At 41.9% G+C, this 15,135-nt stretch overlaps 1 protein-coding gene across 7 annotated transcripts in view; it reads right to left on the reverse strand.

The window, feature by feature from the left end:
* Rbms3 (RNA binding motif single stranded interacting protein 3) overlaps window positions 1-15,135 on the reverse strand; it is a 1,348,289-nt gene that overhangs the window by 227,119 nt on the left and 1,106,035 nt on the right. For all 7 annotated transcript variants that reach the window (XM_036192502.1, XM_036192498.1, XM_036192497.1 and 4 more), the window contains one exon: window positions 11,897-12,054. In XM_036192502.1, coding sequence (XP_036048395.1) covers window positions 11,897-12,054 — 158 coding nt within the window. The remainder of the gene's footprint in view (window positions 1-11,896; window positions 12,055-15,135) is intronic.

The raw sequence follows: 15,135 nt of genomic DNA on the forward strand, positions 1-15,135 counted from the left end.
TTTCCTGGTTTCTGTTTAGAGCAGGAAGGGAATGCAGAGGTTTAATAGATCCAAATTTTCCTGGGAATTTAGTTCACCAAATTTAGTTCCATAAGAGTAAAGGATTTTTTTTTTTTGAACCATGTTTTCATCCAACAAAGAACTTTTTTTTTTTTTTTAATAACAACATGCCATTTTCTAATGACATACCAATCAACATGTTCTCCCTTCCTTGGCTTCTTAAAAAGATATAGTAAGAGCAAGACTTGAATCTAGGATATTTCAGATTAACAAATGAAGTGATGTCATTTGATATATTGTCTTGTTGGTTGACTTTGTGAATCTTCTACACTAATGTTGACTTGGTTAAGAACACCAATGATTCTGGAGAAGTTGGGATGTTACCAGTTCAGAGCTTAATCACAATTTATCTTGAGCTATCTTTAGCTGTCTCAATAGCCATTCCTTGCCCAGGTCTGTGTCTAACGTAACATTATGACCTTTTGATCAGTTGAAAACATTAACTGAAATGTATTAACTCAGCAGATCACTTCATTCCACCAACCGGAAGGCTGGGAACACCTTTAGAAAGCATGAGACTGTAACAGAGTTTCCTCTGATTTCAGGCAACCTGCCCACCTGAGGTTTCCATCAATATATTTGAAAACTGTCTTGATTTATGACTTGCATTGTTCTGTTACTATGAAAACTTCATGGAAGTTACTATACAGGAACATGGTATTTGAGGTAACCTGAATCTGTTTCCCCAGGCCATGGTTACTCATATTTGGCTCCAGAATAAACTATCTCTTATAACCTTTGAAAAGAGGGCTATGATTTGGGGGCGACAACTAGTTGATTGATTGCATGGAGGCTCTGAATATATAAAGATGGAAACAGATGGTTCTGCCTTCTCCACCCATGATCATGAGTGTTTGATGATGAGAAAAAAATGCAAGTGGGGAGCAGGAAGCAGAGGATGAAAGGGAAAGGAGAGGTACCCACAGAGGACAAAGCTGAGGGGGTACCAGCAGCACATTTCCCAATGGCTCACATCTGCCCAGCAACTGGAAGATGAATTACAATTACCAAAAGATATGGCCTCATTCTTTCCATTGTCAGCAAGCATAACAGGAACCTTTCTGCATGCAGACACAGCTGTATCAGGGAGATTACTAATCACTAAATTTACCCTTGAAAGATGATGCTTGCTCACATTTGATTTCCTTGTTCCATGTGCCTTAGATAGATACAATGCCAAAAGTATTGGTAAAAGTACAAGGCAGAATTGGTTTTGGTTTTTTGTTTTCTTAACATATCAGTGGAGTCATGGTAGATATAAGTGAAATATACCCCAAACAATAAAAAGAAAACAGAGTTTCATTGATTTGGTGGGCATTAAAAAAACAAAACAAAACAAACATTTGTCAATGAAACAAATTGCATTTTAAAAAGCATTTGCTTTTTAAAAACTTGCTGTTTTCATTGTGTTTATTGTAAATCTCTTTTCTCATTATATTTCAGGTGGGAGAGAACACAGATCAAGTGCCCAGTTAGATGATAAAGCAATAATGTTGATATTCAAAATCATTTCTAGAAAATATGGGAAAGTCTGCAGCCAGACCACCCCAATGTCCCCAATCGTGTCTGAGCTCAGGAGCGAACACAGTCAGGCCTGGCTTGTAGTTGGATGGAGAAAATATATGAAGAGTATTTTTCAACCTGCTATTCCTGTCAATTGTTAATAATCAGGCTAGTATTTGTCTAAAACTTGCATGAATTGGTGGGGATTTTTTTTAATTGGTAAAAAAAGGAAGAATGGCAATGAGTTATTGAGAAAGTCTGTTCTTTGCAGAGGGAAGGGCTGAGCCCAGTGCAGCCATATGTTAAAGGTCACCTGAAGAAAGCCTCCAAGAGACCCACACTGAGACCACTGAAGATGGAGGAAATGCACCAGCACAAAGGTCTCTGCTTGCAGCCTTCTCTCACGCTCTTTAGCCCACCCGGGGACAGTAAATGCCTTTGTAAAGAGGTCTGTGTTCCCAGATGTTGGAGGCTGGTGATTGCTCCTCCCCACCCCCCCCCCCCCCAAATCACTTCTCCACACTAAGTCAGGCTTCAGTGGTCTCTCACAACACTTCCATGTGATTTTCCCGGACAAATGTTCTCATGTTTCTGGGAATGGGGATCAGATAGTTTGGGGACACACTCATGTGCCTTCAGACTCACTGATTTATGTTGGAAGGTTGATCCTCATCTTCACAGGCCTGCCACACTCACTAGCTCCCTAGGAGCCTCCCCCAGGATCAACATTCCCACCATTAACTTCTGTTTTTAGAGGTTTAGGACAGCACTAAAATGCCACCTGGATGGTGAAGGATTCCACCACATTGTTTTACGTTACAAGAGACATTTTAAAACAGAAAAGAAAACATAAGAATGAAATGTCTGTACTTTCAGACTCTGCCCAGTGGTTCTGGAGTGCTGAAGAACTTTTTTTCTATCTGTGCACCCTACCAGCATTCAAATCAAAGCTTTGAAGTTCTCTGTTTTAAATATAAAATGAAGATAGTCCCTTTACTTTGAAGAGATGGTTATCAAAGAAGATTAATGTATAGCTGGCAAGTAAAATAATAATGGAGGACATGTTTCTTTCTAGTCAAAGGAATTTCAGATCTCTTGAACAGGAACTAAGGATCACATGTAGTGGTGAGGAGTGACCAGGGTGATATCCAAGTGACACACCACGTGGGTTCTGTCCACTGAAATATAAACACACATTCTCCAGACACGTGTGACAACTTACTAGATATGAATATAAGCTAGCTGCTCTCTTGATGGACACAGAATCTTCCTTTGGTGGAGCCTGCAACACTGTGGGCTTCTCTAAGACCTAAGTTGTGCAGAAGCTGCAGTGGTTTTCTGGGACACTGTACTATTGCTTGTATAAGAATTGGCTTATTGTCATCAGCAATTGCCATCTCCCTATTGCTGTGATAATCTAAGTGAGCAAGCAAAGAAGTGAAGTGATTCATTTGGTCATCAAAAATTACTCAAGAGCAACTGGGGCGATAATTCAGGTCATAAGGGTACAGTGCTTAACATGGAAGCAGGTAACACCTGAGTTTGATTCCCAGCACCACATAAAAAGCCAGGTATGGTGGACACACTTTTAATTCTAGTGCTAGAGAGACAGGCAGATCCCTAGAGGTCAATGGCCAGAAAGCCTAACCTATTTTGTTAGCTGTAGCCAGTGAGTGAACCTGTCTTGAAAGGAAGGTGGAGAGGTGGATCTGAGGAATGACATTTGAGTTTGTCCTCTGGGTTACCTATGTGAGCCCTTGCATGTGCACGCACACACACACACACACACACACAAATTGCTAAAGATTTACTATGTGTCAAATCTCATTCTAGACCCTGGAAACACATATGAAGAAAAACAGGGCCTGTTCTCTACCCAAGTGCTTTATGGACTGACCATCTCCCTGACCTTCAACTAGATACTGTGTGAGGCTTCGCCAGTCTGTCTGCAGAGTGTGTTGCATAGTTTTATGTCAACTTGGCACAAGCTAAAGTCAACTTAGAGGTGGGAATCTCCATTAAGAAAGTATCTTCATAAGATGGGGCTGTAGGCAGGCCTGTAGGACACTTTCTTAATTAATGATTGATACAGCATGGCCCAGTCCATTGTGGGTAATGTTATCCCTGGGCTGGTGGCCAAGTTTTATAGGAAAGCAAGATGAGCAAGCCATGAGGAGCAAGCCAGTAAGCAGCACCCCTCCATGGCCTCTGCATTAGTTCCTGCCTCCAGGTTCTTGCCCTGATTGAGTTTCTTCCTTGGCTTCCCTCCATGGACTGTAATGTGCAAGCCAAATAAAGCCTTTTCTCCCTAAGTTCCTTTAGTCCTGATGTTTCATCATAGTGATAGAAACCCTAAGACACAGATCTTCCACATAATGCTGAGAATCGGTCCTGACACACAGTGATGCCTCTCTAACCTGAGAGGGCTGCAGGAACATGCCAGCACTTGTGAATACCATTTACAGATGACTTTCTATGCCTTCCATCAGCCTACTGAGTTAGTGGGTCATCACAGGAAAACAGACACTTACCAAGATCTCAGGGGACTCAAAGCTGCTAATACTTTGAGCACAACTGCCAAAGGCATCTGTCTGCAACCCAGTACCTTCTCTAGCTTGCTATGTGTTAGTTAGTCCCAGGAGAATCAAGAACATTGTCCAGTCATCTCTGTTTTGTGGTTCAGAATGAGATTTCTCAAGAAGAAAAGGCTAGTGGGAAAAGGAGGTGGGATTTTGAAAAGCATCTATGGTGAAATGCCTCAGCAGTTAAGGGCCGTGGAGCCTAACACCTGATGAGTCAATGCTCAGAACACACTTGGTGGAAGGAGAGAAGCAAATCCTGGAGGCTGCCCTCTGCCTTCTGCACTTGGGTTACATGTCCCCTCCACACACAGGAAAATACACAGAGTCACCTTTTCCCTTTAAGAAAAGGGGAAATGCTGCACAATTTAATTTCCAGTCCTGTCAGAAGAAGCAAGAGCCACAATGGTTCCAGAAAACAGAAACACATTGTGAGTTAGCAGGAATCTGGATGCTTATATTAACTCATGGTAGAGCTAAAAACATCATCACAGTCCATGCCATTGGGTCAATCATGGGAGGTTCTGCTCCTCAGAATTTAATATCTGAACTCACAGAGAAAGGGAGACTCGTTCTCCACCCACTTCCCAGAGGCTCACAAGGAGAGACAGGCTCACACTCTCTGTTTCAATTTTTAGGCATAAGGAATCAGGATCTCCATTTCAATTAAAAAAAAAAAAATCCACCCCCCCCTCTAAAGTCAGCAAATCCATTCCTGAGAGAAAAAAGGCCTGCTGAACATTCACTTGTAATCCCAGCACTGAGGAAGCTGAGGCTGTCCTGGGATACAGCGTGCTCCTGTCTGGGAAATGAAAAACAAAACCAAACAAAGAAACCACCTGGGTTTCAGGAGAATTTAACTGTTGATTCAAGGACATAGACCGAAGTTTAAAGATTATTGAGCCAAGATAATTAGGAATGTCATAGAATGGTAATCATAAAGTTAAAATTCCATTCATTCACCCACATATTTACGTTTTTACCCATTCATCTGTTTACCTAACCACCTACCCATCTACCCACCCACCCACCCACCCAGCCAGCCACCCACCCACACATCCATCCATCCATCCATCCATCCATCCACACACCCACCCATTTACCCATCTAACAATACAAAAAGAAAACAAGCCAGCAATACAGTGGGAGAATACAGAAATGTAAAGGATTGGGTACAACTACAATAAATTTTATTCAAGAAAAAACAATCTTTTGACACCCTGTCCCCATACCCATTTGCCCGAGACCCCAGCCACTTCCTGAGAATCAGAGACCAGTCCTCAGCTTCCATCCCTGCCCTGGAACTCCCATCTGGACCAGAGCTTCCATCCTGTCCCATAACTCCCATCTGGACAAGAGGAACTCCCATCTGGACAGGATAAGAAGACTCCAGGGACTTCCTGAGACTCAGAGTCCAGCCCCCCAGCTCCTATCTGGCCAGCACTCTCATCTGGACCAGAGCTCTCTTCCAGCCCAGAGCTTCCATCTGGACCAGAGAGAGGCTCCCGAAATCTGTCAGCTCTGTCTGGACCGAGTACACTGATAAGACCAAGAACGAACCCATGAGGAGATGGTCAGATGTCAAGGCAGAAGTACATAAACAAAATAAAGAATAATACAGCATCACCAGAACGTAGCCCTTCTCCAACAGCTAGACCTGAACATCACGGAATGGAAGAAGAAGAAGAAGAAAAAGAAGAAGAAGAAGAAGAAGAAGAAGAAGAAGAAGAAGAAGAAGAAGAAGAAGAAGAAAACAACCCTATAAGTAACATCATGAAGAGGATAGAGCCTTATATAGAAGAAATAAAAAATAAAGTGGAGGAACAGACAAACAAAAAAATGGGAAGAACGCTAAAAAAACTAGAGGAAAGGACAATTAAAGCAGAGCAGAAGAAAACAATAAGTCCCTGAAAGAAAATCATGAAAAAGCAAGGGAAACAGTCCAAGACCTGAAGAGGGAAATAGAAAAAATGAAGAAGACACTAGCAGAAGGAATGCTGGAAATAGAAAATCTGACTAAATGAACAGGAACTTCAGATGCAAGTATAACCAACAGAATGCAAGAGATGGAAGAGAGGATCTCTGGTGTTGAAGATACATTAGAAGAAATAGATTCATCAGTCAAAGAAAACACTAAAACCAACAAAATCATGACCCAAAATGTCCAAGAAATTTGGGACAGCATGAAAAGACCAAACCTATGAATAATAGGGATAGAGGAAGGAGAGAAATACCAACTCAAAGGTGCAGAAAATATATTTAACAAGATCATAGAAGAAAACTTTCCCAACTTAAAGAAGGAAATTCCTATGAAGATACAAGAAGCCTATAGAACACCAAACAGACTAGACCCCCCAAAAAAGTCCCCTCACCACATAATAATTAACAACTAAACGTACAGAATAAAGAAAGAATATTAAGGGCAGCAAAGGAAAAAGGCCAAGTGACTTATAAAGGCAAACCCACCAGAATAACACCCAATTTCTCAATGGAGACTTTGAAAGCCAGAAGGACCTGGATAGATATAATGCAGACACTAAGAGACCATGGATGCCAGCCTAGACTAATATACCCAGCAAAACTTTCAATCATCATAGATGGAGTGAACAAGACCTTCCAAGACAAAACCAGATTTAAACAATATTTATCCACAAACTCAGAGCTACAGAAAGCACTAGAAGGAAAATTCCAACCTAAGGAAGGCAGATACACCCTCGAAAACACAGGCAATAGATAACACCACAGCAGTAAACCCCAAAGAAGAAAAGTTCACACACACACACTACTACCAAAAAATAAAAATAATAACAGGAATGAACAATCACTGTTCATTAATATCCCTTAATATCAATGGACTTAATTCACCTATAAAAAGACACAGACTAACAGAATGGATACGAAAACAGGACCCATCTTTCTGAGAAGGCTGCAAATAGATCCATATCTGTTATCGTGCACAAAGCTTAGGTCCAAGTGGATCAAAGACCTCAACATAAATCCAGTTACTCTGAACCTGGTAGAAGAGAAAGTAGGAAGTACTCTTGAATGCATTGGCACCAGAGATCACTTTCTAAATAAAACACCAGTAGCACAGACACTGAGAGAAACAATCCATCAGTGGGACCTCTTGAAACTGAGAAGCTTTTGTAGAGCAAAGGACACAGTCAACAAGACAAAGTGACAGCCTACAGAATGGGAAAAGGTCTTCATCAACCCCACATCTGACAGAGGGCTGATATCCAGAATACATAAAGAACCAAGAAATTAGACTTCAAAATGCCCAACAGTCCAATTAAGAAACGGGTTATAGAAATAAACAGAGAATTCTCAACAGAGGAAGTTCAAATGGCTGAAAGACATTTAAGGAATTGCTCAACATCCCTATTATCCGGGAAATGCAAATCAAAATGACTTTGAGATACCACCTTACATCTTCAGAATGGCTAAGATCAAATCCACAGAAGATAGCTTATGCTGGAGAGGATGTGGAGCAAGGGGAATTCTCCTCCACTGCTGGTGTGAATGCAAACTTGTGCAGCCACTTTGGAAATCAATATGGTGCTTCCTTAGAAAATTGGGAATCCATCTCCCCCAAGACCCAGCTGTAGCACTCTTGGGCATATACCCAAGGAATGCTCAATCATACCACAAGGGCATTTGCTCAGCTATGTTCATATCAGCATTGTTTGTAATAGCCAGAACCTGGAAACAACCTAGGTGCCCTTCAACTGAAGAATGGATAAAGAAAATATGGTATATATACACAATGGAGTACTACTCAGCAGAGAAAAACAATGACATAATGAAGTTTGCAGGCAAATGGATGGATCTAGAAAAAAATCATCCTGAGTGAGGTAACCCAGACTCAGAATGACAAACATGGTATGTACTCACTCATAGGAGGATACTAGATGTAAAACAAAGATGGTTAGACTGCTACTCACAACTCCAGGGAGGCTACCTAGAAAACAGGACCCTAGGAAAGACACAGGGTTCGCCCAATGACAGAGAAATGGATGAGCTCTACATGAACAACATGGATGGCAGTGGGAGTAATGAAGGGCAAGGTTTGAGGGAAAGAAAGTTAAGGGGAGCAGAAGATCTCAGCTGGATCGAGAACAGAAAGGGAGAACAAGGAATACCAGACCATGATAAATGAAGACGACATGAGAACAGGAATAGGCAGAGTGCTGGAGAGGTCCCCAGAAATCCACAATGATACATCCTCTGTAGACTGCTGGCAATGGTTGAGAGAAAGCCTGATCTGACCTAGTCTGGTTCAGATGGCCAAACACCCTACCAGTCGAGCTGGAACTCTCATCCAATAACTGATGGAAGTGGATGCAGAGATCCTCAGCCAGGCCCCAAGTGGAGCTCCATGTGTCCAATTGTCAAGAAAGAGGAGGGACTGTAAGAGTGTGAATTTTTGAGCCCAAGATTGGAAAAAGCACAGGGACAAATAGCCAAATGAATGGAAGCACATGAATTATGAACCAAAGGCTGTGGAGCCCCCAGCTGGATCAGGCCCTCTGGATAAGTGAGACAATTGAATAGCTTGAACTGTTTGGGAGACACCCAGGCTGTGGGACCCGGACCTGTCCTTAGTGCATGAGCTGGCTGTTTGGAACCTTGGGCTTACACAGGGACACTTTGCTCAGCCTGGAAGGAGGGGCCTGGACCTGCCTGTACTGAATCCACCAGGTTTAAATGAATCCCCAGGGGAGTCTTGGCCCTGGAGGAGATGGGAATGGAGGGGAGGGGCTTGGGGAAGGTGGGGGCGGGGGCGGGAGGGGGAAGGACAGGGGAACCCATGGCTGTTGTGTAAAATTAAAACACAAATATAATAATAATAATAATAATAATAATAATAATAATAATAAATCTTTTATAGGAATGGACAATAGCATTTAACTTGAATGTCAGTCTGGGGCTGGAGCTCAGGGAAGAATTCTTTGAAGAAAAGTGGCCCAGTCAATACTTACGAGCTGAGTGGGCAGAAGGCAGCAGAGTAACTGCAGACAAGGTGGTCAGTCAAGAAGGATAGCCTGGACCAGGTCCTGAGACAGGAAGAACCATGGCCTGCAAGGTGAGCCACGCCAGGGGTGACACCTGGGGAGAGCTGTGGAATGAAATCTCTCAGGCAATGCTGAAAGGCCAGTCTGGTGTGCCCAGATTTGAATTTTTAAGGGTACTCTGTGACTTCTCTATAAGGAATATGGCAGAGGAGGAGGAGGCTGAATTTAGAACAGAGGAATAATCAATAGACAGCTCCCAGCCTCCCACAAATCTCTAGAGACATATCTACATTGTATTCTTTCATGACTCTGTGTGCCATGACTGCAGTTTTGATCTAATGACTTAGATGGTTTAATTCTGCCTTTTGTAGAAGATTGGGCTTCCTTCCCTTTTGGCAAACCCAAAATACACAGCAAAGTTTGGCATGAAACATGAGCAAGTAGCCCAGACTTTGTGCCTCTAGTTACTCTGTAGCCCCATGGCAAGTTCATCTGTAGCCCTGACTCCTAATGTTAAAAGGGGGCCTAATCCATCATGACCAGTGTCCTGAGAAGAATCCATCCAACAGTGAACAAAGAAAACAAACATGCAAGCCAGGGATAGGGAATGAAGAAGACATAGACAGGTTGGTCTTTGACTTGCTATTTATCCAACGATGACCTTGAATTTCCGATCCTCCTGTCTCCATCTCCCCAGGACTAGGACTATGAGTGTATGCCACCATGCCTGGTTTACACATGTATGTTCCATTGATCACCTCAGGGTGACCCACTGGTCTACACTGTCCTGACTTCCACCTGACCTAATATCGTCTTTCTGCCCACACTCAGCCAGGTGGGGCTATGGAGACTCAGTTTAATTTTCCAATTTCTTTCTTTTTTAAAAAAATTTTATTTCAAATTTTATTTTTATACGGATATTTGTGTTTTAATTTTACATATCAGCCATGGGTTCCCCTGTCCTCCCCGCTCCCGCCTCTGTCCCCCCCCTCCCCCCCAGCCCCTTCCCCCCATTCCTATCTCCTCCAGGGCAAAGACTCCCCTGGGGATTCAGCTCAACCTGGTGGATTCAGTACAGGCAAGTCCAGACCCCTCCTTCCAGGCTGAGCAAAGTGTCCCCATATAAGCCCCAGGTTCCAAAACAGCCAGCTCATGCACTAAGGACAGGTCCTGGTCCCACTGACTGGGTGTCTCCCAAACAGTTCAAGCTATTCAATTGTCTCACTTATCCAGAAGGCCTGATCCAGTTGGGGGCTCCACAGCTTTTGGTTCATAATTTATGTGTTTCCAATTGTTTGGTTATTTATTCTTGTGCTTTTTCCAATCTTGGTCTCAGCAATTCTTGCTCATACAATCCCTTCTAGAAAAAAATCATCCTGAGTGAGGTAACCCAGACTCAAAAAGACACACATGGTAAGTACTCACTCATAGGAGGATACTAGATGTAAAAGAAAGATGACTAGACTGCTACTCACAACTCCAGGGAGGCTGTCTAGAAAACAGGACCCTAAGAAAGACACAGGGTTCGCCCAATGACAGAGAAATGGATGAGAGCTACATGAACAACCTGGATGGCAGTGGGAGTAATAAAGGGCAAGGTTAGAGGGAAAGAGAGCTTAGGGGAGCAGGAAATCCCAGCTGGATCAAGAACAGAAAGGGAGAACAAGGAATCCGACCATGATAAATGATGGCCACATGAGAACAGGAAGAAGCAAAGTGCTAAAGAGGTCCCCAGAAATCCACAATGATATCTCTACTGTACACTGCTGGCAATGGTCAAGAGAAAGCCTGATCTGACCTGGTCTGGTGATCAGATGGCCAAACACCCTAACTGTTGTGCTAGAACTCTCATCCAATAACTGATGGAAGTGGATACAGAGATCCTCGGCCAGGCCCCAGACGGAGCTCCAGGAGTCCAGTTGGTGACAAAAAGGAGGGATTGTATGAGCGAGAATAATTTTCCAATTTCTTATCCCCAAGCAGCTGCTCTTTGAGGTTTCCTTGGCTTTGTTTTCTCATGAAAGCAAGGCAGGCCCAGCCAACTAACTTTATTCCTATCCAAGATCATCTTTTGTAAACATTCCCTTAAAGTTGAAATGAAAACTGTTCTTTCTTTTCTTATGATGAAAGAGAAATATATATATATATATATATATATATATATATTTTCCCAGTTCTGCCTAAATTATCAAAACCACACAGCCAGTGCCTCCTAAATGCAAACACCTTGCTGACCTTTTCTTTTATTTACACCCTCCCTGGGACTTCCTAAAATCAGCCACCCTCTCTTCTCTCTTCTCCTCACTGTTCTGTCTCTCCATGGGAAACCCACAGGCAAATCATGAAGACGCTTTGCTCAGATCACTTGGCAAGCAGTCTACCTAATGAGCTACATCCCCAGCCCCACTATACAGGATCTTTTGCTTTGGGATACTGGCTGAAGCTAGCATCCTCAGGTTAGTTGCCTGCAAATATAGACAAAATTGAATATTAAATGTGCATATTATTGTGATCAGAGACCCATGTATTAGCAAGCACAATGTAGTTACAAGTTCATGGGTTTTTCTTTGGCTTGAAGGAAAGCTACAGAAAGATAAAATATTTGATCAGCTATCTGCATTTTATTTTATTTTGAATTTTCTATCGCTTTAGGCCCTAGATATTGCCAAGGAGTGGGATTAAGAAGAAGTAACAAGGAAAGACAGATCCCATGTGGGTTCCTTACAGAGGAAGAGTTACCTGGCAAAGCCAACGCCCCTGCTGACTCCGTTAGCATCTCTCAGGATTCTGGTAGATATCACATGTCCAAAGGGCTTTAGCATGTTCTCCAGCTCCTGCTCATCCATAGAGATGGGGAGATTTGAGATGTATAGATTTGTAGGGTCTTGTTCTTGTTGCTAAGGGAAGAAAAAGAAACAAATGCCATGAGGTCTATTGAGAAGCATTGCACTTAAATTGCAAAGCAGAGTCTAAAATCCTCTGACGTTCTCAAAGGGCACTGCTTCCCAGGCTGCCTCCAAATGCCTTAGAGCCAGGGTGACTATCCTAGTTAGGGCAATTGTTGCTGTGATGAAACACCATGACCAAAGAAACCTGGGGAGGAAAGAATTTATTTCAGCTTACACTTCCTGGTAACAGAGTACATCACTGAAAGAAGTCAAGGCAAAAACCTGGAGTCAGGAGCTCATGCAGAGGTCATGGAGGAGTGCTGCTTACTGGCTTGCTCACCATGGTTTGCTAAGTCTGGGTTCTTATAGGGATGACCCCACCTAAAGTGTGCTTGGTCTTTCTCCATCAATCACTAATTAAGAAAGCGCCCTATAGGCTTGTTTACAGTCCAATCTAATGGAGGTATTTTCTCAGTTGAGGCTCCCTCTTCCATATGATTCTTGCTTGTGTCAAGTTGACATAAAACCATCCATCACAGTGGCTTAGAACTCATGATGCCCTTCTCCAACCTCTCAAACTCTGGAATGATAGGTGTGCATTACCACATCTGGCCATCAATTCCTTTTACTAAACTTCCTTCCTGTGTAGGACATTTCTCATAAAAAAGAACGCCATCAATGAAAACCAGGCTCTTTGTCCACCCTTCTTTGTAACATACATACAAACTCATATTCCAGTTAAGCTTAGGTGAACACAGATAGAAATCATACCTTATCCATGAGGCATCCACAAGTGACACCTCAAACCTCCAATGGCACTGACCCCTGCAGTTTCATTGTTCCCATCTTTGTTAAGTGTTTGCTATGTGCTATGCATGACTTTTGTAGACAGAGGGGTGACAGAAAAACTCACATGATTTTTCTCTCCTCACAACTTCATGGATAGGAGTCTCAATGGTACTATAGATCTTGGCCATCCCATTAATACAAACCTTTTTCTCAAGTTGTGAACATTCACCTTCTCACCTGAAGGAAACACTCTGTAGCTTCTCTTGGCATGCTTACATGGCCAGCATCACTACATGTGGCCATTGAAGTTATTGGTATGTGAAATAATGGATCCTGAACAGGCACTGCATGGATGACTCAGTAGATCTGATAACTGAGATTGTTCCTTGTTGTAGAATATTTTTAACTAAGCAAAGATGTGCTACATTTGTTTATGCTGCAGAATATTACTTTAAGTGTGTAGTTATTTATATAAATATTCTATTCATATAAACCGTTGTTTGTGCGGCATTTGTTTACTTATGTAAAGATGTGTTGCATTTGTTTCACCTTGCCTGCCCACGGTACCTGATTGGTCTAATAAAATGCTGAATGGCCAATTGCCAGACAGGATAAAGGATAGGTGAGGCTGGCAGGCAGAGAGAATAAATAAGAGGAGAAATCTAGGTTCAAGAGAAACAAGAGGAGAGAACTAGGGAGATGCCTGGGGCCAGAAGCCAGGCAGCTGCCGCCAGGCAGACACAAGAAGCAGTGAAAGTAAGATATATAGAAAGAAAAGTAGGAAGCCCCGAGGCAAAAGGTAGATGAGAAACAGGCTAATTTAAGTTAAAAGAGCTCACCAAAAAGAGCTAAGCTAAGGCAGAGCATTCAACACTAATAATTGGTCTCTGTGTCATGTGTTGGTTGATGGCCTAAAGGAAAAAGCTTGGTACAGCTCCTGAACGTTTGACAGGTGGATAACATAGACAACACAGACACGTTGGACACAGGACTGATTTGCAACCACAGCAGGTCACTGTATATTCAGAATAGTGTCAATACACAATTATAATTGTGAACTTACCTCTAGAATTTTTCACTTACTACTTTCAGATTGTGGTTTCCTATAGGTAACTGAAGCCGTGGAAGGCCAACCAGTCACTGGAGGATACTTGTACTTGCTACTGACCTTCTTGTACCAGTCTAGGTTCACCATTTCATTAGTGCTATGTTCATGAAGTCATCATTCTAGGTACTAACCAACTATCTTTTCACTCATTACTCCTATACATACCCATTTTGTAGATGGCACATTCAACCCCTAACTTATCCATGTGACACAATCCAGAAGTGTGAAAGGTAGGGCATATTTCCTAGGCCACCATCTACGCCACAAGTTTTATTGCTCTTTGATGCTGCCTCCCACTAGATGAGTGGATACCATGCTGTGGACCCAGAACTTCATTATCAACATTATCTTAAGCCAGGTATAGAGTATACCTATAAGCTCAGCACTCAGGAGGTGGAGGCATGAGAGTTAGAAATTCAAGGCTAACCTCAGCTACATAGTGATTCTGAAAGCTATCTGGGCATCATGAGAATCTCTCTCAAAAGAAATAAATTAAAAATAAGTAAAAATTTAAAAATTTCACCTGAAACTGGCTAGAAATATCACTTCTCAGGACCACCGTGAGATACTGAGTTATGAACTCCAAATACAGGCTTATTTTAACAAGTCCTCTAAATGATTCTCATAATTGCATCAATTTGCGAGTTGCCATCTCAGACCAAGCAGGAATACTTATATGCAAATGAGCTCATTATGTCTAACATGTCATTCAGTGGTAACAATGCTTACACAAGCTCTGCTTAATAGCAAGGAAAACCACAACTGCTAGCATTATCTGTATGTGTGAACATTCTATAGTTCATATATGAATTAATAAATTGAAACATAGTGATACGTATTTTTAAACAGCTGTATTGTCAGAAACAAAACAGGGTCAGAATGTCTTAAGTAATCACTAATATCAAAATAAGTCAGACATTTACTTGAACCATTATAATTTAGCCAAAACAAAACTTTAGCTTCAAGAACAAGCAAGAGATTAAGCTGGCAAAATAAATCCAAATATCTTCTGGAATAAGTAAATGTAAGGTTTTAAAAAAATGAGAGACTAAATGGAATTACTAAAAATGTAATTCCAAATATCATTTTAGGTCAAGAAATAATTTTATAAAAAACTAAATTGAATTACTCTTAACAACTTTCTGCAAATAGGTCACAATATTTTTTTATTAATTCTTGAGGTGAATAAGACT

The sequence above is a fragment of the Onychomys torridus genome, chromosome 7 (assembly GCF_903995425.1).
Source record: "Onychomys torridus chromosome 7, mOncTor1.1, whole genome shotgun sequence".
Lineage (NCBI taxonomy): Eukaryota > Metazoa > Chordata > Mammalia > Rodentia > Cricetidae > Onychomys > Onychomys torridus.